Source organism: Gorilla gorilla, chromosome 15 (assembly GCF_029281585.2).
Source record: "Gorilla gorilla gorilla isolate KB3781 chromosome 15, NHGRI_mGorGor1-v2.1_pri, whole genome shotgun sequence".
In the NCBI taxonomy this organism is placed as follows: domain Eukaryota; kingdom Metazoa; phylum Chordata; class Mammalia; order Primates; family Hominidae; genus Gorilla; species Gorilla gorilla.
Window position 1 is genome coordinate 118,871,763 of NC_073239.2, and position 24,911 is coordinate 118,896,673.

Below are 24,911 nucleotides of genomic sequence, written 5' to 3' on the forward strand. Positions count from 1 at the left end.
GGCCGATCTTCAACTCCCAGCCTCATGATCCGCCCACCTCGGCCTCCCAAAGTGCTGAGGTTACAGGCATAAGCCACCGCACCGGTTCATTCTTAACTTTTAGATGTTTTTTTCACACCCAAAAAAAGTACTGGTTTTAAAAACTGGAAAAATTTAAAGTTTAAACCAACAAGCATCTTAAGCTTCTGTTTTCTAAATCAGGCTTAAAATGTTACCCCCAAATATATTGGTGGGTGGCGGGTGGGTGGATGGATGGATGGTTGGTTTTGTTTTTTGTTTGTTTTCTTTTTAGACAAAGTTTTGTGCTTGTTGCCCAAGCTAGAGTGCAATCTCAGCTCACTGCAACCTCTGCCTCCCAGGTTGAAGTGATTCTCCTGTCTCAGCCTCCCAGCTAGACCCAAGTAGCTGAGACTACAGGCGCCTGCCACCACACCTGGCTGATTTTTGTATTTTTAGTAGAGACGGGATTTCACCATGTTGGCCAGGCTGGCCTTGAACTCCTGACCTCAAGTGATCCACCTGCCTCGGCCTCCCAAAGTGCTGGGATTACAGGCGTGAGCTACCATGCCCGGCCTAGATGGTTGCTTTTTAAAGTACAAGGTATTGAACTCTTAAGTAAGAACTAGCCTAGGAGCTGTGATGCGACTGTGCCTTGTTTTGAATCCACACCGCACTCTCATGCATGCCCTCCCCTCCCCCATTACCTAACTCACTCCTTTTCTGCAAAGTTCATCCCAGCTCACTGCCTCTGAGGAATCAGCCCTGATTCCTGAGCCTGGCACAGGCTCACCTACCATTCTCTCAGCATCCCACCCGTACACACCGCACCACAACCTCAGGATCTCTTAAGCTGTAGGCTTCTGGCAGGAGAAGTGTCAGCCCCGTGCTGCTCAGAGCCTCCAAGTGCTGCTGTGAGTTGTGTGCAGATGAAGGGTGTTGACAGTAGTTATACAGGTGAAGCTCCTCTTCCCAGAGGCATACAAGCTGTGATGGGGACAGGCCAAGTGTCCTGGTGACTGCCTCGAACTCCCAGATAGTTCTGTGGAACGTGCACTTGTGTGCTGGTTTACCACAGAGAGAAAAAGCAAATAGGGTAGGGTATGAACAGTTGTTGAATCTGGGTGGAGGGAGGTGGGCACTCATTATGTTAGTCTTGCAGCTTTGTCTGTTTTTGAAAGTTTTAGTAATAAAAATGGGGGGCTGAGTGCAGTGGCTCACGCCTGTAGTCCCAGCACTTTGGGAGGCCAAGGCAGGCGGATCACCTGAGGTCAGAAGCTCGAGAGCAGCCTGGCCAACATGGTGAAACCCCGTCTCTACTAAAAATACAAAAATTAGCCAGGTGCGATGGTGCATGCCTGTAGTCCCAGCCACTCAGGAGGCTCAGGTAGGAGAATCGCTCGAACCCGGGAGGCAGAGGTTGTAGTGAGTCGAGATGGCACCACTGCACTCCAGCCTGGGCAACAGAGTGAAACTCCATCTCTTTTTAAAAAACTTTAAAAAACAAAAATGGATGGGCTAGGTGTGGTAGCTCACGCCTGTAATCCCAGCACTTTGGAAGACCGAGGCAGGTGGATCACCTGAGCTCAGGAGTTCGAGACCAACCTGACCAACATGGCAAAACCCTGTCTCCACTAAAAATACAAAAAAGCTGGGTGTGGTGGCGTGCGCCTGTAATCCCAGCCCCTCAGGAGGCTGAGGCAGGAGAATCGCTTGAACCCGGGAGGCAGAGGTTGCAGTCAGCCAAGATCACGCCATTGCACTCCAGCCTGGGCAACAAGAGCAAAAATCCATCTCAAAAAAAAAAAAGAAAAGAAAAATGGGGGAACCACCCTCTAGTGGCTTCCCGTGAGTGAGGGCCAGTGCACTTAGGCCCTGTTCCCCTGCCCTCCTACTGTTCATGCCCCCGCTGCCCTCTGCAGTGGTCCTCAGCCAGCTCCGTGCTGACAACTCAGGACCTCTCCTCCCTCTGGTCCTTGCTCAGATGTCACCTCCTCCCCATTGAAGCCACCCCACCCCACACGCACCGCCGCTGCCTGTTCTCCTGCCCTGCTGCCCTTTGTATGTGACTTATCGTTTCTAGTAAATTAATAATCATCCATCACCTGTCTCCTCCCCACTAGAATGTAAGCTCCATGGAGTCAAGGATTTCTGCCTTGCTTTGTTCAGTGCTGAACGCTCAGCAGAACACAGCACACCCTCTTGACCTGACAGATGGGGGAGGCGGGTGGATAGGTGGAATGGCCTCCTTTGAGTTGTCTCCTTAGCATCTAGCCAGCATCTAGCGTAAGTGGAGAAATAGGTGACAATGTTCTTGATGACTTGATATACAAGAAGCCGTCTGCCTCTTTGTTGAAGGCTCTTCAGGGTTACAGGTTACAGTCTAGAATATTTTGAATTTATAGAAATAATCATAATTTTCTGGTCCAAGGTAGTTCATTACCCGACTCACAGGTTTAACAGCAAGGACAGCCACCTGATGTCTCAGGCACAACCTCCAGCAAGCCATCCACTTGTGTCTTTCAGGTGGCAGAGCGAGCTCTCTATTACTGGAATAATGAATACATCATGAGTTTAATCAGTGACAACGCAGCGAAGATTCTGCCCATCATGTTTCCTTCCTTGTACCGCAACTCAAAGACCCATTGGAACAAGTAAGAAAGAACTGGCTGCCATCTTTTTCAGTCATTTTAAAATATGGCACGTTTTACTGCTACTTCAGTAAGAATAAATATCAGAATTTTAAATATCAATTAAAAAACAAGAATGTCAGTTGCTTTGTGGACTTATAAATTAAGTAGCAGTGTGGGTTGTTTCTGTGGCCGTTGAATTTACCACCTTACACCTTCATTCCTGCCAGTATAGAGGCACATTGGTTTGCAGCCACCTCCCAGTAGCAGCAGTTTCTAGGCCTCTTCCTGAGCGTCCTGCAGAGAAGCTGAAGGTCTCTGCAGAGCCCAGTGGGGCTCAGCCCCGGCAGGGGCACAGTGGCCACCGCATTTTCGGGGTGTCTATTGAGCTCTGCTGACATGCACCCTGGATGAGCCCCTGTGTGAGACCCAAGAACCACCCCACAGTGGTCACTACCTGGAGAAGAAGAGGGAAGCCAGGTGATCTGAACACAGCCCCATAGTCCCAGCAGCCAAAAACATTTCCTCCTACTCCGCTCCTTCATCTTTTGACTTAAAGAGGATGAATAAATCTTTTTACTGAGCAATAGTCTTCTGAGACTTTAAAAGGAAACTGTTCATATGGGTGCCACATTATTTATTTATTTTTCTTTTTTAAAATTTGTATTTTATTTGTTTATTTTTAGACAGGGTCTTACTATGTCCCCCCGGCTGGAGTGTAGTGTCACAATCATTGCTCACTTCAGCCTCGACCTCCTGGGCTCAAGCAAAGCTCCTGCCTCAGGGTCCTGAGTAGCTGGGACTACAGGCACCCACTGCCACGCCTGGCTAATTTTTGTATTTTTTGTAGAGATGGGGTTTTGCCATGTTGCCCAGGCTGGTCTCGAACTCCTGGGCGCAAGTAATCCACCTGTCTCAGCCTCCCAAAGTGCTGGGATGACGTGAGCCACTGCGCCCAGGCCATATTATTTATTAATATGGTATCATCTAATATTCCTGCTATTTAAAGAAATACGAGTATCTGAGTTTTTCTTTCCCCACCTTCTTTCATCTCTTTCCATTGTATATTGTAATTATAACTCAGAACTTAAAGAAGAGCAGGTTATGCTATCCAGCCCTCCTCCCTTAGTTTACGAGTGAGGAAGGTGAGACTTGGAGGGCATTCGCAGCCCAGTCTGCGGTCCCAAAGCTGGTGAGCGGCACTCTGGCCCGATGCGGTCTCCTAACTCGCAGTGTCTATTGGGCATCCCTCTGGCTGTGCTGCACAGTCACCCTGCTGCCGGCGGACCAGCCCTCTCCCATGCACCCTCTCTCCTTGTCCGCTCGAGGCTGCAGGTGGCACTGCCTCCTTCCCAGAATTCTGCAGGGCAGCAGCCAGACAGGTGTTAACCCTGGAGCTCTGAGCCAGACCCCCGAGTGAGGGTCCAGCCAGTCCACTTTCATCAAGTCCTCTGAGGGTTGCCGCCCAGAAATTCAACAGAGAAGGGCAGGCAGATCAGAGTGAGGATGACTTTGGTTCACATTCCTGCCTTCCTCCTGACCAGCTGTCCGAACCCGGGGAAGTTAGCTCTCACCAGGTCTTTCTTAGCCACGGTTTCTCTTTGGAAAAACTGAGAAAGTAAAGTGCTTTGCCTTGCAACAATCTTCACTTGGTTGTGAGGATTAAGATAAAGTTAATATGCATAAAGTACCTGGCTTATGATAGGCACCAAGTAAGCATTTGCTATCACTTAGTGGCTGTAGGGCCAGCAGCCATGCTGATAGCAGTGGAGGCCGCAGCCAAGACCCTCATGGCAATAGCGTGGTGGTTGTAGTTGTTAATACAGCACATCCACCCTCAACAACCTGTTCTTTGTAGCATTGACTTATTTTATTTATTTATTTATTTTTGAGATGGAGTCTTGCTCTGTCACCCAGACTGGAGTGCAGTGGCGCCATCCCGGCTCACTGCAGCCTCCGCCTCCCAGGTTCAAGTGATTCTCCCACCTCAGCCTCCCAAGTAGCTGGGACTACAGACACGAGCCACCACTCCTGGCTAATTTTTGCATTTGTAGTAGAGATGGGGTTTCACCATGTTGGCCAGGCTGGTCTTGAACTCCTGACCTCAAGTGACCCACCCGCCTCAGCCTCCCACAGTGCCGGGACTACAGGTGTGAGCCACCGCGCCTGGCTTGCATTGATTTTTTTTTTTTTTAATTGCAACAATGACAACAAAGCCCCTGGAGTGTCGCCATGTTTCTTGTGTGTAATTTAGTGTAGTATGTAAGTCAGCACAATTCATTTGACTTCCAATCCCTGCCCATTGCAAAGAAAAAAATGTTCTTTTAAGTGTTTTCTAAGTACAACTTGGGTTTTATTACAAAGTGGATTAAGAAGGAATTATGATTTGAGGGTTACGTTTTTTGGGATTTGTTTGTTTTTTAGCTACTGGCACCTGTTGGTCACAATCCTGCGGGTCGAGCAGGTCCTGCTGCGCAGGCTTTCGCTGGTGTCTGCTGGGGGATCGGGGCTCTTACAGGGCTGCAGTCCCATGGCAGCTGGGACTAGAGTCACCCAGAGGCTCAGCTGGGACAATTTGGCCTCTTTCCCTCTCCATGCGTGTCAGAGCCTGAGAGCTAAGCATTGATTAAGCTGTTTTATGCTCATTTTATTTTCTCTTTCAAAGCTCTGTGTTGCCATTATTAAAATTAATTTTTCTGTCCTCAGGGAATAAGATGAAAAGAAACTGACATTTATAGGAAATAAAGTATTGCCATTATTGTCCTCTTTATAATTTTGTCTTAACTATATTTGTTCAAGTTTCAATGTTTTTAATTCAGTTTCTGAGCAAGGTCGTTTTTGGCTGCTGTCAGCTGGAGACAGTGAGTGGAGTGGCCTCCGTGGCTATGTGAGAGCCACTGTGAAGAAAGTCTCGGGATGTGTGGCTGTCAGAAAACAAGTAACTCGGAATGAGCAGGCCTTGCATTTTAGACCTTAGGGATCCTGTGCGATGTGGGACTGTTGGAATATGGAGCAGCCTGAGTGTGGAGAGGCGAGGGCTCAGCAGGAACGCGTGCTCCCAGGCTCACCGTGCGGTTTTCTTTATAGGACAATACATGGCTTGATATACAACGCCCTGAAGCTCTTCATGGAGATGAACCAAAAGCTATTTGATGACTGTACACAACAGTTCAAAGCAGAGAAACTAAAGTGAGTTGTTCCTTTCACAAGTTACTGTTTCCAGGATTTTTTTCTTAATCCTAAGTAAACCTCTTCCACTGTTTTGTCCTAAAACGGTATTCTTCACTCGAAAGCAAAACCAAGCCTCTCATACTTGGAAAGCAAATTAAAACTGTGTTATAATAACATATTTTGAAAGAACAGGTGTTTAAAGTTAGCTATTCTTCCCCCTTGTATTGCCAGATTAATCATCTTTGCAAAAAGTACTTATGTAAGCAAGAATTTAACATTCAGAATTTTTTCTTTTCTTGGGCTATAATGGGCTTAAAGGCTATAATGTGTAGTCCATTTTCATGTTTATAAGGCAGGGATTTGAATTATATCCTATAAGGTTTATCCCAGAGAGCAAGAATCTTCATTTCAATGTAGCTTTATTCTGATTTAATGAACTCAGTGATGTGGGTGTTCTCTGGAATCTAGTCTGTCCTTTGCAAAATCAGGGTCCTGCCCTCGTGCCTTTGAACCCACATGTGTCCAGGGATGATCTAAGTGACAAAGTACTTCATCCCTAGGCTGTGCAAGTAATAATGTGATTAAATAGTTGTTGGAGGTCACTTCTTCCAAGTTGAGTATGGACTATTGGCAGATTTTATTTTTTGCTTGTCACTTAAAACTGGCTAAGGTAGATAAGCTTTGCACGAATGTAATTCAAAATACACTGTATACATATGTGTGTATGTATGTGTGTGTGTGTATATATATATGAAACAACTGCCATTTAGTCATTCCTTAGACAAATATGTGAATATTTACCTTATACACCAGGCCCTGTTTTAGATTCTGGCAATATAGCAATGAATAAAACCCACAAAAATCCTTGCCCTTGGGCCGGGTGCGGTGGCTCACACCTGTAATCCCAGCACTTTGGGAGGCCAAGGTGGGTGGATCACAAGGTCAGGAGATTGAAACCATGCTGGCTAACAGGGTGAAACCCCATCTCTACTAAAAAATACCAAAAAAGGGCCAGGTGTGGTGGCTCATGCCTGTAATCCCAGCACTTTGGGAGGCCGACGCAGGCAGATCACGAGGTCAGGAGATCGAGACCATCCTGGCTAACACAATGAAACCCCGTCTCTACTAAAAATACAAAAAAAAAAAGGCCGGGCATGGTGGCTTATGCCTGTAATCCCAGCACTTTGGGAGGCCAAAGCGGGCGGATCACCTGAGGTCAGGAGTTCGAGACAAGCCTGGCGAACACAGTGAAACCCCGTCTCTACTGAAAATACAAAAAATTAGCCGGGTGTGGTGGCAGGCGCCTGTGGTCCCAGCTACTCAGAGGCTGAGGCAGGAGAATGGTGTGAACCTGGGAGGCAGAGCTTGCAGTGAGCTGAGCTCACACCACTGCACTCCAGCCTGGGAGACAGAGAGAGACTCCGTCTCAAAAAAAAAAAAAAAAATACAAAAAAAAAAATCAGCCGGGTGTGGTGGCGGGTGCCTGTAGTCCCAGCTACTCGGGCTGAGGCAGGAGGATGGCGTGAACCTGGAGGCGGAGCTTGCAGTGAGCCAAGATCACGCCACTGCACTCCAGCCTGGCCAACAAAGCGAGATTCCGTCTCAAAAAAAAAAAATTCTTGCCCTTTTGGGGTTTATATTCTGGGTAGTGTGGGGAAATAAAAGAATGCAAAATACACCTAAGTGAACTATAGAGCATGAGAGATGACACATCAGTCAGGAAAGGGCCGGGGAGACAGGCCAGCCATTCCTCTAGAGCTGCCAGCTGCGTGGTCCGTTCTCATCTCAGCTCTCAGTGCAGTTCGCAGGTAGGAAGCATGCAAGCAGCAGGGCCTTCTGATGGCAGATCCTCCTCTCGTGGAATCCCACAGCTTTCCCAACAGGACCTTAAAGGTTGTGTAGTACATTTTCTGGGTTGAAAAACTTGGATCCTGGCCAGGCGCAGTGGCTCACACCTGTAATCCCAGCACTTTGGGAGGTTATGGCTGGTGGATCATTTGAGGTCAGGAGTTCGAGACCAGCCTGACCAATATGGTGAAACCCCATCTCTACTAAAAGTACGAAAATTAGCCGGGCGGTAGTGGCATGCACCTGTAATCCCAGCTACTCAGGAGGTTGAGGCAGGAGAATTGCTTGAGCTCGGGAGGTGGAGGTTGCAGTGAGCCAAGATCGCGCTACTGCACTCCAGTCTGGGCAACAGAGTGAGGCCCTGTCTCAAAAAAAAAAAAAAAAAAACTTGGATCTGAGTTAAGCGATTGAAAGTCATGTGACTCGCAGTGGAGTCAGTCAACAACCCAGGTCTCCTGGCTCTTAAGACGTTTCCTTTTTAATATTATAAGAATGGGAATGCTGGCTCCTTTTACACTGGTCCCTTTACACTGTACTGCATACTCGTTTTTTCAGTGGATATATGAGCTTCTTGTCAAAATTATATGGGTCCCATGAAGAAACAACTAACCAGGGGAAGGGGGAAGGAATGAGACATAAGACGTACTTATATAAGATTTCTTTTAAGATTTCCAATTCTTGGACATGTTAAATTTTTTGATATTTTCTCATGTTTAAATCTCGGTTCGTTTTTCATGCTGTGCTCAGCACTGTGAAGTGTGGGGAAATGGAGCAGGGGGGCTGCGGGAGGAGCCGCTGGCTGTGCTCAACATGCCTGTGCCTCTACCCCTTCAGTGTGTTCTTGTGTCTGATTCATCTCTAACACAGATGACATTTTACTGTTTTTCAGAGAGAAGCTAAAAATGAAAGAACGGGAAGAAGCATGGGTTAAAATAGAAAATCTAGCCAAAGCCAATCCCCAGGTACTAAAAAAGAGAGTAACATGAAAACGCCCAGGGTTACTTGAATGTTTTTATAAGATAGGAATATATGTCTTCACCATGGGGGGGGTCTCAATTTCACTAACGTTGTATATGAAAATGTCTGCAATAAAAAGTACTTTTAAACTTTGTAACCCTCCTTTTGTACAAGTACTTATTTTGCCCCATATCGTTTTTACCACAGAATTGACTTTTTTCATCTGCTTTTTAAATAAGATCTGAATCTTATGCATATACTGTGGTAAAAAGAAAACTTGAATACAGCCTGAGACTGTGCCTCCTCTCTCAGATATCATAGATGCTGTCACTCAAACAGCATTTCCCTTTCTTTTTCATATGAAATTTGTTCTAAAAGAAAGGAAATTAGATTGGAAATAGATTAAGTATGACGTTTTGATGTCCTCTTTTCTTTGTATGAGGTTTCTGTAAGCCCAGCCTTTTATCATTAAAAATCAGCTGAATTCTGCCACATTAGCAGCTAACCCTCCTTCCCACCCCAGCAGCGGGTGCCAGTGTGCTCTGGTGAGTCTGCGCCGATGGCCGGACGTCCCGGAGCTGCCGGCAGTTCCAGCTGCCGGGGCTGCCGGGGTCCGGGAGGGTTTCCTGGTGTCATGGTCTTTGCGTTTGATGTACACTGGTGTAAATGATTAGAGCGTTATGACAGTTTCTTCACGTTCTGTGTGCCTGATTATAACAGTGCCTCTTAAAAAGAAAATCTTTTTCAGAAAATCTTTTGTCTGAATCTTTGCCACTCTTAAGAATTCTCAAGCTTTCCTTCAACTCTCCAGAAAAGATTTTATTGAACAACATATTTCTTTTAGTGAGAGATATGCATAGTTACCTAAGTTGGTTTTTAAATTTCTCTGACATTTAATAAAAAGTTATACATGAGTATAAAGTTAAAAGTATATATTTACCTATATAACAACATATTGGTTTGTATACTCTGATAAAACTGCAATCAGGAAACTCAAATCAGGAAAACGGAATGACATTTCTAATTGTAAGCCCTTGAGTCCACCTAAAACAGGTAGCCAGCATTTTTCTAGCAGTTATTTACTCATGCTGACAGAAATGCTCTTTTAAGATTACTGTCTAAAACTGTATAATCCTTATTGAGGTAGGTAGCTATAGGTGTCTACTTTTAACGAATTGAATTTATGTTGAAAGTGTGGTTAAAATACTGATATTTGTTTTAAAACATGGTAACACTATAAACCTGGGCAAGTTTATAAGGCCCAGCCCTGCCTGACGCTGCCCTGCGTGTCTTGCTTTGTTCTGAAGAGCCTCAGGCAAAGTGGGTGCTGATAGCCCTCAGGATTGTCAAGGACCCCAGTACACATGCAGTTGAAATCAGTAGCCTCGAAAACATGTGAGAAATGAATACACAAACACACACACACACACAGGAATCAGGAGGTCTGATTTTATGTACCTAGAATATAGAGATAACTTATTGAAAAATTGCATAAAATTGTTACATTACAAATCAAGAGCTGGTTGTTTGTATTGACAAACATGGCCCAGTTTCACTACTGTACATACTGTACGTAACCAATGTTTCTTCTGAAATACGTATTGTTCTTTTTTCTTTTTCTCAACTTTTCCTGAATGTTCTCAAGTAACTTTATGAACTTTCTGTATTCTTTTTGGTTGCTCTCTTTGCAAACGTCTGTGGTGGTGGCAGGCATGCCGTGGTTCTGCATAGGAGCTTTGACGAACTGTGATGCTGGGAGCTTAGCCCTGCCTTGTCCTCGTCTCTGTGTTGACGCCATCTGTGACGCAGTCCCCATGAGTCTCGTCCACATGCTCTAGTTGCATGGCACATGGTCTCCTAAACAGAAAATACGTCATGGGTCAATACCTCAGAGCTGGAAACTCTGGCCTCGTACTTGCTTCTCATTCTCAGGAGAAAATATCTAAATTCTGATCACTGCTTCCCATTACAACAGCAACAAAAAGTCAATAATTTTGTGGATAATACAGTCTGGTTATTTCTGTAGTGAAAATAGTTGGGTTTTCAAAGTTTGGTTTTCCATCTCAGATCTGCCTGTGGAGAATTGGTTTGCGGGCTTTGTTTTTAAGGTGGGTTCCTAGGGACTCGCTGTGTGTTCCCTGATGCCCCCCGTCCTTGCAGACCGAGCCTTCGTCCACTCAAACGTGTGACAGCACGTACGTACCCAGCAGGCGTTGGGGACCCGGGAAGGCTGCGGTGCCCTCAGGACTGTGTCTTGTTTGAACAGTTATGGCAGCTTTATTGGGGTTTTTAATGTCACACATGATTTAATTTTCTAAAATCATGAAACATTGGCAGTTTCATTCCCAAACGGGAATGAAGAAAATGATCATAAAAGATTGTCTAGCCTCAGCCCCATCTTTCTCTAGGCTAAAATCTATACATCCTACTAAAATCAGCTACATGTATAGACCAAAAGATTCCTTGCTTTTTCTGCTACCACATACATTAAACTAAGGGGGAAAAAAAATGTGTTTCTCCTAATCCATCAAAAGGGGCCATATCATATTTTACTACTCACTTCCCCCAGCTTTTGTGGGAACCATATGAAATGAAGACAGGCACTTCTGTGAGACTCAGAGTAGCTGTGGCTCAGTGTTTGCAATGACCAAAACTGCCATGAGCAACCCAGGGCAGGGTCTGGGACGGATGCCTGCCTTGCCTTTGAGAGAGGAACTCATGTGCCGAACGCACCTCAGTGAACGTTTTTGTTTTGGTTTGGTTTGGTTTGGTTTGGTTTGGTTTGATTTGGTTTGATTTGGTTTGGTTTGTTTGAGATGGAGTCTTGCTCTGTTACCCAGGCTGGAGTGCAGTGGCGTGATCTCGGCTCACCACAACCTCCGCCTCCCAGGTTCAAGCAATCCTCCGGAGTGCCTCAGCCTCCCAAGTATGCTGGGACTACAGGTGCACGCCACCATGCCTGGCTAATTTTTGTATTTTTAGTAGAGACGGGGTTTCACTGTGTTGGCCAGGCTGGTCTCGAACTCCTGACCTTGTGATCTACCTGCCTCGGCCTCCCAGAGTGCTGGGATTACAGGTGTGAGCCACCGCACCTGGCCTTCAGTGAAGGTTTTTATTCCTAGTCAGAACCCTCTCCTGCCGGTGCCCGCTGTGTGAGGTTTATTTTGCTGTGAACATCTGGTAGCATTCTTGTGTAGGGACACTCTCCTTTGCCCTGAGGGCCAGAGAGCCGTGCTCCAAGCGGAGGCTGTTGGTGGGTCCCATGAAAAGCACTGCTTGTTGCCTGGAGTAGTCAAAAGCAGAAGAAGCGTTGGTGTGAAACAGTCCCCCCAAGTCTCAGGAGTCTTGCAGCCACTTAGGTTTCTGTATCTCCCACCTGACTGTGAGCCCCCTCGAGGACAAGGTGCTGTGTCCTGAATTGTGGAAATTTCTAGGGATGCAAAGATGAGAACAAGACATAGCCCCCAGCCTCAGGGAGCTTACAGTCCATTAGGAGAGACAGATGAATTCAGCTCAGATGATCAGATTGTATTAATAACATACCTGGGGGAGTGTGCTGGAGATGGCAGGACCAGCTTATTTGTTCCCATCTCTAAAGAAAGACACACACAGTACGGGGGCCTGGCCTCTTGGTTTGACTGAGGGGGCCTCACCCAGTCAGACTTGAGGGAAGGTGCCCGCGGCAGAGGTAGAGAAAAGCAGGGACACAGTGGGTGACAGGTGTCGGTCCTGGTGGGGTGTCAGTTATGGGGAGGGTCGGTGCGATCTGCTGAGAGGTGAGGGTGGAGAGGGAGCAGAATTCCCCCAAAATGTCAGCAGATATTAAAGAGCCATAAAGGGCAAAATGGCCCAGCCCGAGTTGCATTTTTGCAAGCTCTTTGGCGCAGCATGGATGGAGTGCTGGGGCTGTCGGGGTAGGGGTGTGGAGATGTGTGGAGATCGTGGTGCTGGGCGGAGCTGTGGGAGTGAAGGCACAGGGCGCTGAGGACCTGGTCTGACTGGCGTTCAAGGAAGGAACCCAGCTGAGGGTGTGTGCCCCGTCTGTTTTTGGGGGACGTGGAAGCCAGGTGGGCCGAGTTGAGCAGCAGGGCCTAGGCCTGGAGGCATGGAAGCCAGGGTGAATAAGGAGGGGCAGAGGGTGTGGGAAAAGGCCGAAGACAGCCCACAGAGGAAGGAGCCCAAGGCACCTGGAGGAGAGGCTGGGGTCACAGAGACCGAGGGAGGGTGCAGGTTCAGGGCTGAATGATGGCGTCCACGGTCATCATTCCTCAGAGAGGTCCAGTGAGGCAAGGCCGGGAAGGGCTTAGCAGCCAGAGGGCACCCATAGGCCTTGTGCCAGAGGTGGCTCCATCAGAGGATGAGGGCCAACACCAGACGGTGGCTGAGAACGGAACTGGTCTGGGCTGGCAGGGTGTGAGGGGCAGGGGTGAGGGGGCAGGGGATGAGGGGCAGGGGGTGAGAGGCAGGGGTGAAGCAGGTCAGCAGGAGGGCGCTGCTGTGACAGGAGCTCAGCCTGAAAGAGGCCGAAGCTGTGGGACTCGCTGGGCAGAGAATGGAGGGGTGTGGATGAGAGCAGCCTGGGCGGGAACCCCCGCTCCCCTCTCCTGAACTCAGAGGCCCTGAGCAAGTTCCCCAGCCCCTCCACGTCCCAGTTCCCCCATCAGCCAGGTGAGGGTGGCAGTACACACACGACCACTCAGGACAAACAGGTGCCCCACACAGTTCCCAGCTCACAGCAGACACAGATGCCGCTTCCTTCGCCTGTGCCCTCAGAGCCAGCAGACGCTCGTCACAGTCATGCTGTCCCGTGCACCCTGTCTCATGGAACCCTCACGGCCATCCTCCGGGGTGACCTTAACCCCGCACTACACTCATGGAAATGGAGTCAACCAGGCCCAGTGACTGAGGGCTGAGCCATCTGCGTTTCAATCCAGAGCACAGGGAGAGTGGAGAAGTCCCAGGGCCGCCTGTAGGGAATGGAGAGGGAGCGTCAGGCTCACCCAGGCTGCGTTTGTTTTGGTGAAGAGCAAGTCACCTGGGATGTGATGAGAGGGTTTCATAAGCAAGCCGGGAAAATGGGATAAAGGGGAGAGAGAACCGTGCCAGCTGCCTCGATGAGAGGACATGATCGTGAGAGGAAAGGGAAAAGAATCATGAGTTTGGAGGTCGCTGGCAAAGAATGGGCGGCCAGAGGTGAGGGTTCCAGTGGTGAGACAGCTCCCACCACCGAGCCCAGGGTGCGACCTCGCACTTGGCTGCTCACATGGAGTCAGAACTGCGGAGGCCATGGGGTGTGGGCCAGGGTATGGGCCACTGTCCATCAGATGCAGAGGGGTCAGGAGGGGACCAGCTGCTTTGCTGTCTCCACTGAGTGCTTTCTGGTTTCAGAAGTCAGCAGCCGCATCATGTTGCAGGTGTAGGCGAGTCTCCCACTGAGTGGGCTTCCTGTGGGAGAGGGCCCTGGGGGGCGGCAGGGGAGATGAGTCCCTGGTCAGGATGAGAAGCTTGGAGTTCAGAGCCTGGGCACCTAACAGAGCGACTCCACGCTTTGCATTGCAGTACACAGTGTATAGTCAAGCCAGCACCATGAGCATTCCGGTTGCAATGGAGACAGATGGGCCTTTATTTGAAGATGTGCAGATGCTGAGAAAGACAGTGAAGGACGAGGCTCATCAGGTAAAAGTGCACCGAGCTCAGCTGGGCACCCATGACTGATTTCCTTAAGAAATGCACATACTTTTGGTAGGCGATGTGATTTGCATCAGTGCCTTCTGTTTAAGCTGAAATTAAAACTTAAATTTTGCTAGTCTTATAGGAAACATTGTATCAATAGATCTTAGTGATCAAATTACTAGAAACAGTTTTTAAGGATTAAGTATGTGCCTGAGATGTGTATCTCCATTTACTAACAGCAGTAGTAATCCCAACTCTTAACTGTTCTTTAAATGTTCACTCCAGCAAAATCGAAAGCTTCACAGCCATATCCACCCCTCGCTGTTTTCTTCACAGCCCTCTGGCTTCTGCTTCGACCCAGAGGGGCTCCCTTAGCTTTTCACAGCAGGTGCTAACAACCCCTCTCCGTAGGACACCTCACCCCCCCGCCCCTGTCCCCTCACCCCCCCCCGCCCCTGTCCCCTCACCCCCCGCCCCTCCCCCCTTGCCCCCTCACCTCCCTTGCCCCGTCCCCTTCCCCCCTCATCCCCCTCGCTCCTCTCGCCCCCCCACCCCTCCCCCCTCCTCCCCTGACCCCCCTCGCCCCCTCCCGGGCACTGTCTTTCAGTGCTTTTGTCACAGGCCACCTCCAAAGAGAGCCTCCGACCACTGTTACTCCTCAGCTGGGCCTGTAGACACTTAGGACAACTGACTCAGTTCCTGCCTGGGTTCAAGGAGCGTTTCAGCTGCCGTGTTTCCCTGAGCATCCCTCCCTGTTTCAAATGCCTGTAAACTAAAACAGTAGTCCCAAATGGCCTGGGGACATTAGCCTTTCTCACTGAGAAACTTTAACCTCTTTTTGACCAGCGAAAGAATTCCAAAAGACATCCCCTTCTAAAATTCTGAGGTCAAAAGTGAAAGTAGGCGCCCCGCCTGTGGAGTAGCCATTCTTTTACTGCTTTACTGGATTAAATAAAATATGTTATTTAAATGAATGCCCCCCATTTCTTTTTTACTTCTTGAATGTGACTGCTAGAAGATTCGGAATTAGCGCATGGCTGGCGCCGTATCCCGATGGGGCTGCGCTGGCCCCGGCTCCTTTCCGGAGTTGCACAGGAAAGGGCTCGCGGCACCAAGTCCCCACGGCAGCCACGGTCATCGGCCTCTTCTGCCCCTCTAATTCCTCAACTCAGGTTAAGAGCAAAATAGATGACTGAATGCTTTTCTTAGCTCATCAAAGCCTGAAAATACTAGAAATACAGTGGAAAAGCTCACTGAAGACTTGGAATATCAGTAACTAATTTTCTATCTAATCCAGTTGGATTCCATATTCTCCTCACCATGAATGTTCTTAGCAACGAATAGATGTCATCAAAAATATGAAAATCTGTATATATTTCTCTCGTTGTGGGAGTGTTAATGTTCTTCTTGATTTTTTTTTTAACTCAGGAATTTAAGGTTGCCTTTTTATACCATTTTGATTTTGTGGCTTCAAATTTGCTCAAGACTTGTTAAGTTGACCTTGTTACTGCACACAGAAGGAAATCACAGTCGGTGTCTCTCCTGTGAGGGAACCTGCCTGGGAGTTTGTGGTCACGTGTTCATTTTTAGGACACGAGGCTATACACAGTTAAAAATTACCAATTCTTGGCCGGGTGTGGTGGCTCACGCCTGTAATCCCAGCACTTTGGGAGGCCGAGGCAGGCAGATCACCTGTGCTCAGGAGTTTGAAACAAGCCTGGCCAACATGGGGAAACCCCATCTCTACTAAAAAATACAAAAATTAGCCAGGCTTGGTGGCAGGTTCCTGTAATCCCAACTACTTGGGAGGCTGAGGCAGGAGAATCGCTTGAACCTGGGAGGTGGAGGTTGCAGTGAGCCAAGATGGTGCCATTGCACTCCAGCCTGGGCAAGAAAAGCAAAACTCGGTCTCAAAAAAAAAAAAAAAAAATCTTACACATTAAATAGCTTAGGGTTGGGGAATTTTTATTTTTGGTATAGCCTTTGACTTAGGTCAGAATTAAAGCTAGACAAAGAATAAACTAGGTCCAAAATGTGATGTACCTGAAAGGTGTGTGCATATTTGCAATTTAGGTCCTGCTCTGTAGTAGATCAAGAACTTGATCAAGAATGCAAACCAAAATAGCATTCTCTCCTGAGTAAAGCTGCCTTTGAAAGTCAGCCCTAGTGTCTGTGTGATATTCGGGGCCCCAGAACGTCCAACTGCTTGGTCTGCCCACTGCCCTTGGAAAGGGGCACGTCCCCTCCTGGGAGGGTTACCTTATACAGTGACAGGAAGGAACCAGTCCTGTGGCCATCCGCTTGTCTACTTCTAAATACACACACAGGCAGGACAGTTCTTGGAGAACTCCTGTAGCATGTCTGCTTCCTTGTTTTCACAACTCTTGAAATTGTGTTCTGTCACTGGGTTTCCTGTGTGACTGATATTCTTACAACAGTGATTCCCTCACCTCATCCTTAGATGTCTATGAATTATGTTCCTGAGTCAGAAGACTCAGAAGAGTCATTGGGATGTCTGTTTTCCCCAGATTAATGTGCTCTCCATTAGAATCTCAGCAGGCTTTTTATCCTCAAGAAGTTGAGAAAGCTAATTCTAAAATTCACATGGAAATGCAAAGGATCTAGAATAGCCGAAACAACTGTGAAAAAGAACAAAGTTGGAAGACTAATAATACTATGCAATTCCAAGACTTCTTATAGTTTTTGTTTGTTTTTGGAGACAGGGTCTCACTGTGTCACCCAGGCTGGAGTGCAGTGGTGTGATCACAGCACACTGCAGCCTCAACCTCCTGGGCTCAGGGGATCCTTCTACCTCAGCCTCCTGCAGTGCTGAGATTACAGGTGTGAGGCCCTGTGCCTGGCCTGACTCCTTGTAGATTTCTGTGGATCAGTTGAATCAATTGAATTCAGTTGAATTCAACCTATCCAGATGAAGGTATTTATGAAGTGCAGTCTCTAGGTGTAATATTTGAAATGATAAATTCTGCTTTTTTTTTTTTTTTTTTGAGACAGGGTCTTGCTCTGATACCCAGGCTGGAATGCAGTGACACAGTCTTGGCTCACTGCAGCCTCGGTCTCCTGGACTCAAGCAATCCGCCCACTTCAGCCTCCCAAGCAGCAGTGACTACCAGCACCACCACACTCAGCTGATTTTTGTATTTTTAGCAGAGATGGAGTTTTACCATGTTGGCTAGGCTGGTCTCAAACTCCTGGTCTCAAGTGATCTGCCTGCCTTGGCCTCCCAAAGTGCTGGGATTACGGGCATGAGCCACCGTGCCCAGCCAATAAACTTTTCTTAAGTTGAAAAATGTTTGGAGTTGTTTTCTGGAAATTCTGAAAGCACTATGGTTAAAGCAAAAAGAAGGTACCAGTTCAAGTATGCAGTGAGCTATGATCGCACCACTGCCCTCCAGCCTGGGTGACAGAGCCAGACTCGGACTCTCAAAATTAAAAAAAAAAGGTACCGGGATGCAGGAAAAATGTGCACAATTTGGTGACCAAATTGACGTAAGAAATGATAGCTGAAAATTAAGCTTTTTTGGTTTTTATATATAGTCATTTGATTATATTCAGTGCCCTTTTAATTTTATTTTCAGCTAACTTTATTTTTCCAAAATAATTTCACATTTCTTTGAGATGATGTGAGTGTTGGTAGGGAGAGGTGTGAGAGGTAGTTGAAGGAATAGCTGGAGAGTGGGAAGCAGGCTCTGATGCTGATGGATGGAGTAGGCTGGATTTCTGTGGAGAAATTCAACCATGTATTTACCTATCCTTTATTTACATTTCCTTCAAGAAACTAGTATAACCCTATACAGAACATTCAAAGAAAACTAGCAAATATCATGTGAATAACATTTATATTATAGACATTTAAAATGTTTGCAATTCTCATTTTTAACAGTTGGTCGGGAGAAAAGCAGTGTCAACCACGCAAGTAAGGAAGGTGTAGAGAGACGGAAGGTGGGCAGTGCAGGCTCTCATTACTCAACGTGTAGAGCACATTGAAGGCCTGTTCTCCGGGAGAAGAATTGACGAGTTAACGTGGACATGAAGTATTTTCCCTTTTGTCCATGTCATTCCAGATTGTGATGGTCAAAACAAAGAAAGAAATTTGGCAGCTGGGAGGCCGGGCACAATGGCAGATGCCTGTAATCCCAGCACTTTGGGAGGCCGAGGGGGGCAGATCACCTGAGGTCAGGAGTTCGAGACCAGCCTGACCAACATGGTGAAACCCCATCTCTACTAAATAACAAAAAATTAGCCGGATGTGGTGGCAGGCACCTGTAATCCCAGCTACTTGGGAGGCTGAGGCAGGAGAATCGCTTGAACCCAGGAGGTGGAGGTTGCAGTGAGCCGAGGTTGCACCATTGCACTCCAGCCTGGGTGACAGAGCGAGACTGTGTGTCAAAAATAAATATAAAATAATTTTTAAAAAGAAAGAAATTTGGTGGCTGGGCACCATGGCTCACACCTGTAATCCCAACACTTTGGGAGGCCGAGGCAGGAGAATTGCTCGAGGCCAGGAGTTTGAGACCAGCCTGGGCAACACAGCAAGACCTCATCTCTAGAAAAAGAAAAAAAAAAAATAGCCAGGCATGTGGTGCGTGCCTGTAGTCCTAGCTACTCAGGAGACTGAGGCAGGAGGATCCCTGAAGCCCAGGAGTTGGGAGTCTGCAGTGAGCTGTAATCACGCCACTGCATTCCAGCCTGGGTGACAGAGACCCTGTCTCTAATAAAAATAAAAAAAAAATTTTTTTAAGAAATTTGGTCCCTTAAGAAATGTTGATTATTTCTATCTGAAATTAAGTAGTAAAGTTTGAACTTACACCTTTATAAGAGGAAGGAAACTTGCATAGCCATGTATGCCCAACCCCTGGTGTGCTTTCAGCATTTACGGTTTACATTGAGCCTTCCAGGTCTGCCCGTGGGCTGCAGAAGAGAGGCCACCTCTCTCTGACTTGTGTCTCCTGTGGTCCGCTCCGCCCCTGCCAGCATGTTCACCTGCACATCCCCTCTGCCAGGCCCTTCATCAGCCTGCCATCTGCATGCTGTCTTATTCTCCCTGCCTGCTGCTGCTCTCATTTTTTTGCCTTGTGGATGGTAAAATTATTCTCTGCTTTACACATCAATTTAAAATGTCTAAGCAGAAAGGCCCAGATATATCCACCGGTTTTCTGTCCTTTCAGAAGCTCTGGGGTCATGTTTGTGTTCTCAGTTTGCATTCACTGGTTCCAGCTCCAAGCTTTTTACTGTTGCCTTTTTCTATGAATATGTTTCTTCTCTTTGGAGTGCCTATTTCAGCTGTAATTACATATTTCAAGTATATAAAAATCTTGGTTTTGTTTTGCTTCACTTTGTTTTACAGATCAACATAGAATGGGCATAAAATTCAGGGTAGAATTTCACCTCTGGGTTGAAGGTAGACATGCTTTACATCCTCACACGTTAACACGCTCTTACAAGTACCGTGGTGGGTGAGGGGACCGTGACCTTCACCATCTCCAGAGGTGGATGATTCTCCTAAAACCCTCACGCTGGTTTCCAGGGAAACAAGAAACCAAAAGTCCTGCCCCTACCATGAGTGAATGTTAATATTCAAATAACATTTCTAGAAATAATCCTAAAGTGATGTGACAAAATTCTTTTTAAACCTTGACATTATTGCTGTTTTCATCGGTAAATTTGCAAAGAACCCTGCTGAGAAACACTTAGCAAAAAATTGAACTTTACATTCAGGACTTCTGCAGGTCCTTGAATTTTTCATTAAAGCAAAGGAAAATGTATTTTACATCCATGTCAAAATCAGACATCTGGAATCTGTAAGGCATTTTTACGCTTACGTTCTTTTTGTTGTCAAAAGACTGACTTGAATTTTGTCTGCTAGACATACCACAAAAGTAACTTAGTCTTTTTCAATACACTGAACAAAAAGGAAGACTTAATTTTGGTGAAGAAACTTTATCCAGAAAAGTTTCTAACTAATTGGCAGTCAGTCTTCTGGCATATACATCATGTTTGGGTGATTTAGATGGTTTATTGTTTTGTTTCAAAATATTGGTATTAACACAGTGTCTCTACTTTTAAACTGAATTATGTTATGTGTTTATTCATGGAAATGGATGCTTTTGATATGTAAACTCTCCAAATTAAGTTTCCCTTTTATTGCAGATACAGTTATCCAAATCCTCATGCAAAAATGGGATTCACTTAATTTTTTTTTAAGTGAAACCAAAATTTCCTAGACTTTAGAAAGACAATGGATTGGAGAAGAGAGTATTGTTTTTTCAATTTGATAGAAGTTTGAAATCCAATTTAAATATGTCTTTCGTTCATTCTTTTTCTTTACCTCCAAGGAAATTTCTACGTCTTTTTTTTTTTTTTTGAGATGGAGTCTCGCCCTGTCGCCCAGGCTGGAATGCAGTGGTGCAATCTCAGCTCACTGCAACCTCCACCTCACGGGTTCAAGCGATTCTCCTGCCCCAGCCTTTCAAGTAGCTGGGATTACAGGCGCGCGCCACTACGCCCAGCTGATTTTTGTATTTTTAGTAGAGACGGGGTTTCACTATGTTGGTCAGGCTGATCTTGACCTCTTGACCTCGTGATCCGTCCGCCTCGGCCTCCCAAAGTGCTGGGATTACAGGCATGAGCCACCGCGCCCAGCCAGAAATTTCTGCTTCTTGAAATGCTTCTGTAGGGGACATGCCCATGAAATGGCTTTAATGACATTTATGAAATAGGAGGTTACTTAGGAAATTTACTAAAATGCATGAATTCTGCAAATTAGAGGTAATGAGTCCTTTGTACAAGCAGTGCACATTTCAGAAGACCAGAATGCCAGTATTGAACACACAGGTCCTCAAACGAGTCACGATTTTTAGTAGCAAGACATTTTTGGCAAATTTCCATGGTAAGACCTACGCCGTTTCCCTGTGGCCAGGGTGCCGCCAGCGAGTGGGTGAGGCACACGTGCCTCGCGGTTATCCTTTGACTTCCACCTCAGAAGTAAGCTTGCTTTTCAGATAGCTTAGTTTGTAGCCAACGCCATTGCATTTCTAATTCCAGGCACAGAAAGATCCGAAGAAGGACCGTCCTCTTGCACGCCGCAAGTCCGAGCTGCCTCAGGACCCCCACACCAAGAAAGCCTTGGAAGCTCACTGCAGGGCCGATGAGCTGGCCTCCCAGGACGGCCGCTAGCCTCCGGGGCGCCGCGTCGGGGCTGGGCCCGCCAGTTCTTTCCTGGATTCTGTAGAAAATACATACTTTCTGTGCCATACCAGTCAGTTACACTCAAAGCTTTCTTGGACCCCGTTCCGTAGGCAATAACGTGCGTCCGCCTCAGCGCGAGATTAGGAGTTCAAACAATGGTGACATCCCAGAGCCCGCTGGCAGAGCCGCGGGTTGACGACAGTGTCCTCACAGTGTCGCCGCCACCCCAGCGTAGTCCAAGTCAGACTATTTCACAAAGTCAGAGCGATAGGAAAGCACCCTGCCCTTCATCTTCATGTTCTCCCAAATGGAACTTAGGATCTTTTAACATAGGTGGTTCTGTGATAACATCAATGTTTTCCAAATCAAAGGAACGCTTTAAAAAATAGGACCTATTTTTTAAGACTTTACAGCCTTTGAAATGGTTTCCACGTGATTGTTACGCCAGCAGTTCTCGTTGGTTTGTTTTTCAATCTCAGTGAAATGGCTCTTTGCTTTCGAGTTCTCACACAACGTACTGGGCAAATGACAATCCTCAGCCGCTGGTATTTTCTAAGGGGTCTCTTCACTTTGATGAGTGACATGAACACCGTGTCTCCTTCTCTTGTGTGTACCTAAAGCCATATTTCCAAGTCTGTGGTACTCCAGGATTCCAGGAGTAAGCTTGTAGAAGAGATTTATTTTAAAAGAGATTGCTCTGAAATTTATCTTAAAAGAGCTTGCTCTGTCTACCTTGACAGAAATTGGAGTTTAAAAATTATGTGTTAATATTTTTATTTGCAGATTTTGTTTCCGTCAACTTAAACATTGTTGCCCTTCAACAAGGCTCTTGAATTAATAAAATTATAGTCTCTAAGAATTCCACATTTTATGGAAAGTTAGAGCAAAATCATTTTGAGTTAAGCCAGTTCTTAGCCTAATGCAAACTGCAGCTGCCTTTGAGCGTAAAGTAACACAACAGCATTGCACGGGGCCGGCACTGCCGCTGCCTTCACTGAAGGCTGCAATGCTGTTCTGAGAGCTTGGAGGAGGCACCAGCGAGGATGACGTTCAGTGGAGCTCTTTCTGTTGAAAAGAGCTCACGTTATCAACACCTTGTAAGGAAAATACAGTGTCTGAGTTTTCATCGGTCTTCACATGCTGCTATGTATTCCACAGAGTTCCTTGCATGTACTGAGCTTTTGTTTTAGATGGAATAGCACAAGGAGAAAAATCTTTAAACTTAGTGCTTTGTCTATTCTTTATTTCTCTCAGGGTGGCCAGTATTTTGACTTACTTATCCTGCTTGAAAGCTACTTGAGATGTGTACTGCTATTCTAAACACGTGATCTAGTTTCTTTCATCTCTGGCATAAGATTATATAACTTAATGTTAAGTGTCTTGAGGCATAAAAGAAAAATGTGGCTTATTTTAGGATCTGTTTTTTCATCGAGGTCTCGGGTATCCTTTCAAAGATAGTGAGAAGCAGACACTGCTCCTTGTGCAGCTCTGGTACCTGCTGCCCACTGCTGTCATTTCAAGCCACTGGCAATGCTTCTGTCCTCGTGTCTTGGAGGAAAATCACCTGGGGGGAGGGGACTTCTTGTGGTAAGAGCAAGTGCAGGTATGAAATGCGAAGACTGCCCCAGCTAAAAGTGGACAAGTCCGCTTTGTGAGATGAATACTTCCTGAGAAACTTGACAAGTATCTCTCCATTTTACCATTATGAAAACTATCATTAAAAAAAACAGTTTAGATGCCTTCTCCTTTTGAGGGAAAAAGGGTGCTTTTTATTGTATAAAGCAGCGTCTTATGTATTTTGATATACCATTGTTTGAACTTCCGTCTTTAGCTGATAGATTCTCAAATATCCTTGATTTTGGATGTTCAGTATGTTTGTGAGAGAGGTTTCTGGGAAGACTCTCTTTTTGCCCTCGGGAAAAAGCAAAATATCAATGTTTGGGTGACTGTGTAAAGCTCAGTGTGTAAGAACATCTTTTTGTCTAGGTTTTCTTTCTGCTCTTTATTGAAGACAAACACTCACCAAAAAGAAAAATAAAAGTTTTCAGAGAAACTAATTTTCTTTGGCAAGAGTATTACTTAATATTTTGGCCTCCTAAAGTTTCCCTAGTTAGTACTCGGACTCCTGTGCTAATTGTCAGCTTACATATCATTGTATAGAGACTGTTTATTCTGTACCAAACTGATTTCAAAAGTACTACATTGAAAATAAACCGGTGACTGTTTTTCTTCATAAAGTTCTGCTTTTGGCATCTTCACTCTTTCCAAAATGTATCTGTACATCAGAAATGTCACTATTCCAAGTGTCTTTTTAGTGTGGCTTTAGTATGGCTTCCTTTTAATATTGTACATACATTGTATCTTTGTTTTATGGTAATAAGTAATAAAAATGTAGACTTCATATTTTGTACAAAATGTCCTATGTACAGAATAAAAAAGTTCATAGAAACAGCAAATATAGGTAAGTGGCACAATTATTTTTCTTTAGAAAATATCTGTAACTTTATGCATTAGTGAAATGTTAAGTACCGACATATTTTTTAACATTTTGTAATTCAAAACTTTTTGTTTTGACATTGTTTATGAAGAGAAACTTCATACACTTGCCATTTAATATGCTCTTTTATCTAATTTTCAAAAACTCTAAAAAACGGTGTATCATATGGACTAAATAAAGAACATGTGAATTTTATTGCTCATCATGAAACTAAATTTAGCCATGGTGTTGAGCAAGCTGGCTCTGACGTTATCGGGTTCCCGTTAGGTCAGGGCCGCCCACACACAGGGACGCTGACTGCAGAGGGGCTGGCCATCTCCATCCAGCCCGCCTGGAGCGCTGGCTGCGCCAGATGCTAGCCACAGCTGTTCAAAGCTAAGTCTATCCACTGATTTTTTTACTTAGTGGGAAAGGCAGTGTGACTTTTTATAGATCACCTCTTGGTTTGGTTTGGGTTTGGGGGCTTTTTTTGAGTAAGAAAAGGTGAACCAATACAATTTATAGAAATGAAAGTCTTGAAAATAGGGAATTGCTGAAAGTATGAATTTAGGATCCTAGTTCGCCCACCTCCTCCTCAGTGGAGAGATCATTATCCTCGCTGATGCTCTTGCGAGAAGCCCGTGGAAACAGGACTAAAGTGTTATCTGCTCGTGTCGTGGTTATAACCTCACCTCTCCACAGCTGCGTGTGGTCAGCACGCCGGCTGGCGTGGGAGGGCAAGCTCTGTCCTTAGCTTCCTTCTCTACCCAGTGGCGTCTGTGCTCCCTTCGCACTGACAGAGGTGCAGACGCCGTCACTCTCTGCAGCTGGGGGCACGTGGACGAGGCTGAGACCCAGGCAGAGTGTGGCCTTCGCCCAAGGGTCCGGTAACTTTGCTGGCTGTTTTGAAGAACCACACACGCCCCACTTCCACCTAAAAGTGGACTCGCCAG

General features: G+C 46.2%; 1 protein-coding gene across 11 annotated transcripts in view; it reads left to right on the top strand.

Annotated features, from left to right (window-relative positions):
- Positions 1-24,174, top strand: part of PPP2R5C (protein phosphatase 2 regulatory subunit B'gamma) — a 166,988-nt gene extending 142,814 nt beyond the window's left edge. For 4 of the 11 annotated variants that reach the window (XM_019009821.4, XM_031001646.3, XM_055361582.2 and 1 more), the window contains 5 exons: positions 2,524-2,651; positions 5,715-5,816; positions 8,536-8,608; positions 14,163-14,279; positions 21,339-24,174. In XM_019009821.4, coding sequence (XP_018865366.1) covers positions 2,524-2,651; positions 5,715-5,816; positions 8,536-8,608; positions 14,163-14,279; positions 21,339-21,470 — 552 coding nt within the window. In that variant the 3' untranslated portion in view covers positions 21,471-24,174. Of the gene's footprint in view, positions 1-2,523; positions 2,652-5,714; positions 5,817-8,535; positions 8,609-14,162; positions 14,280-18,177; positions 18,237-21,338 lie in introns of all 11 variants that reach the window. The other 7 variants (XM_019009823.4, XM_031001647.3, XM_004055708.5 and 4 more) reach the window with 4 other exon arrangements.
- The last annotated feature ends 737 nt before the right edge of the window (positions 24,175-24,911 follow it).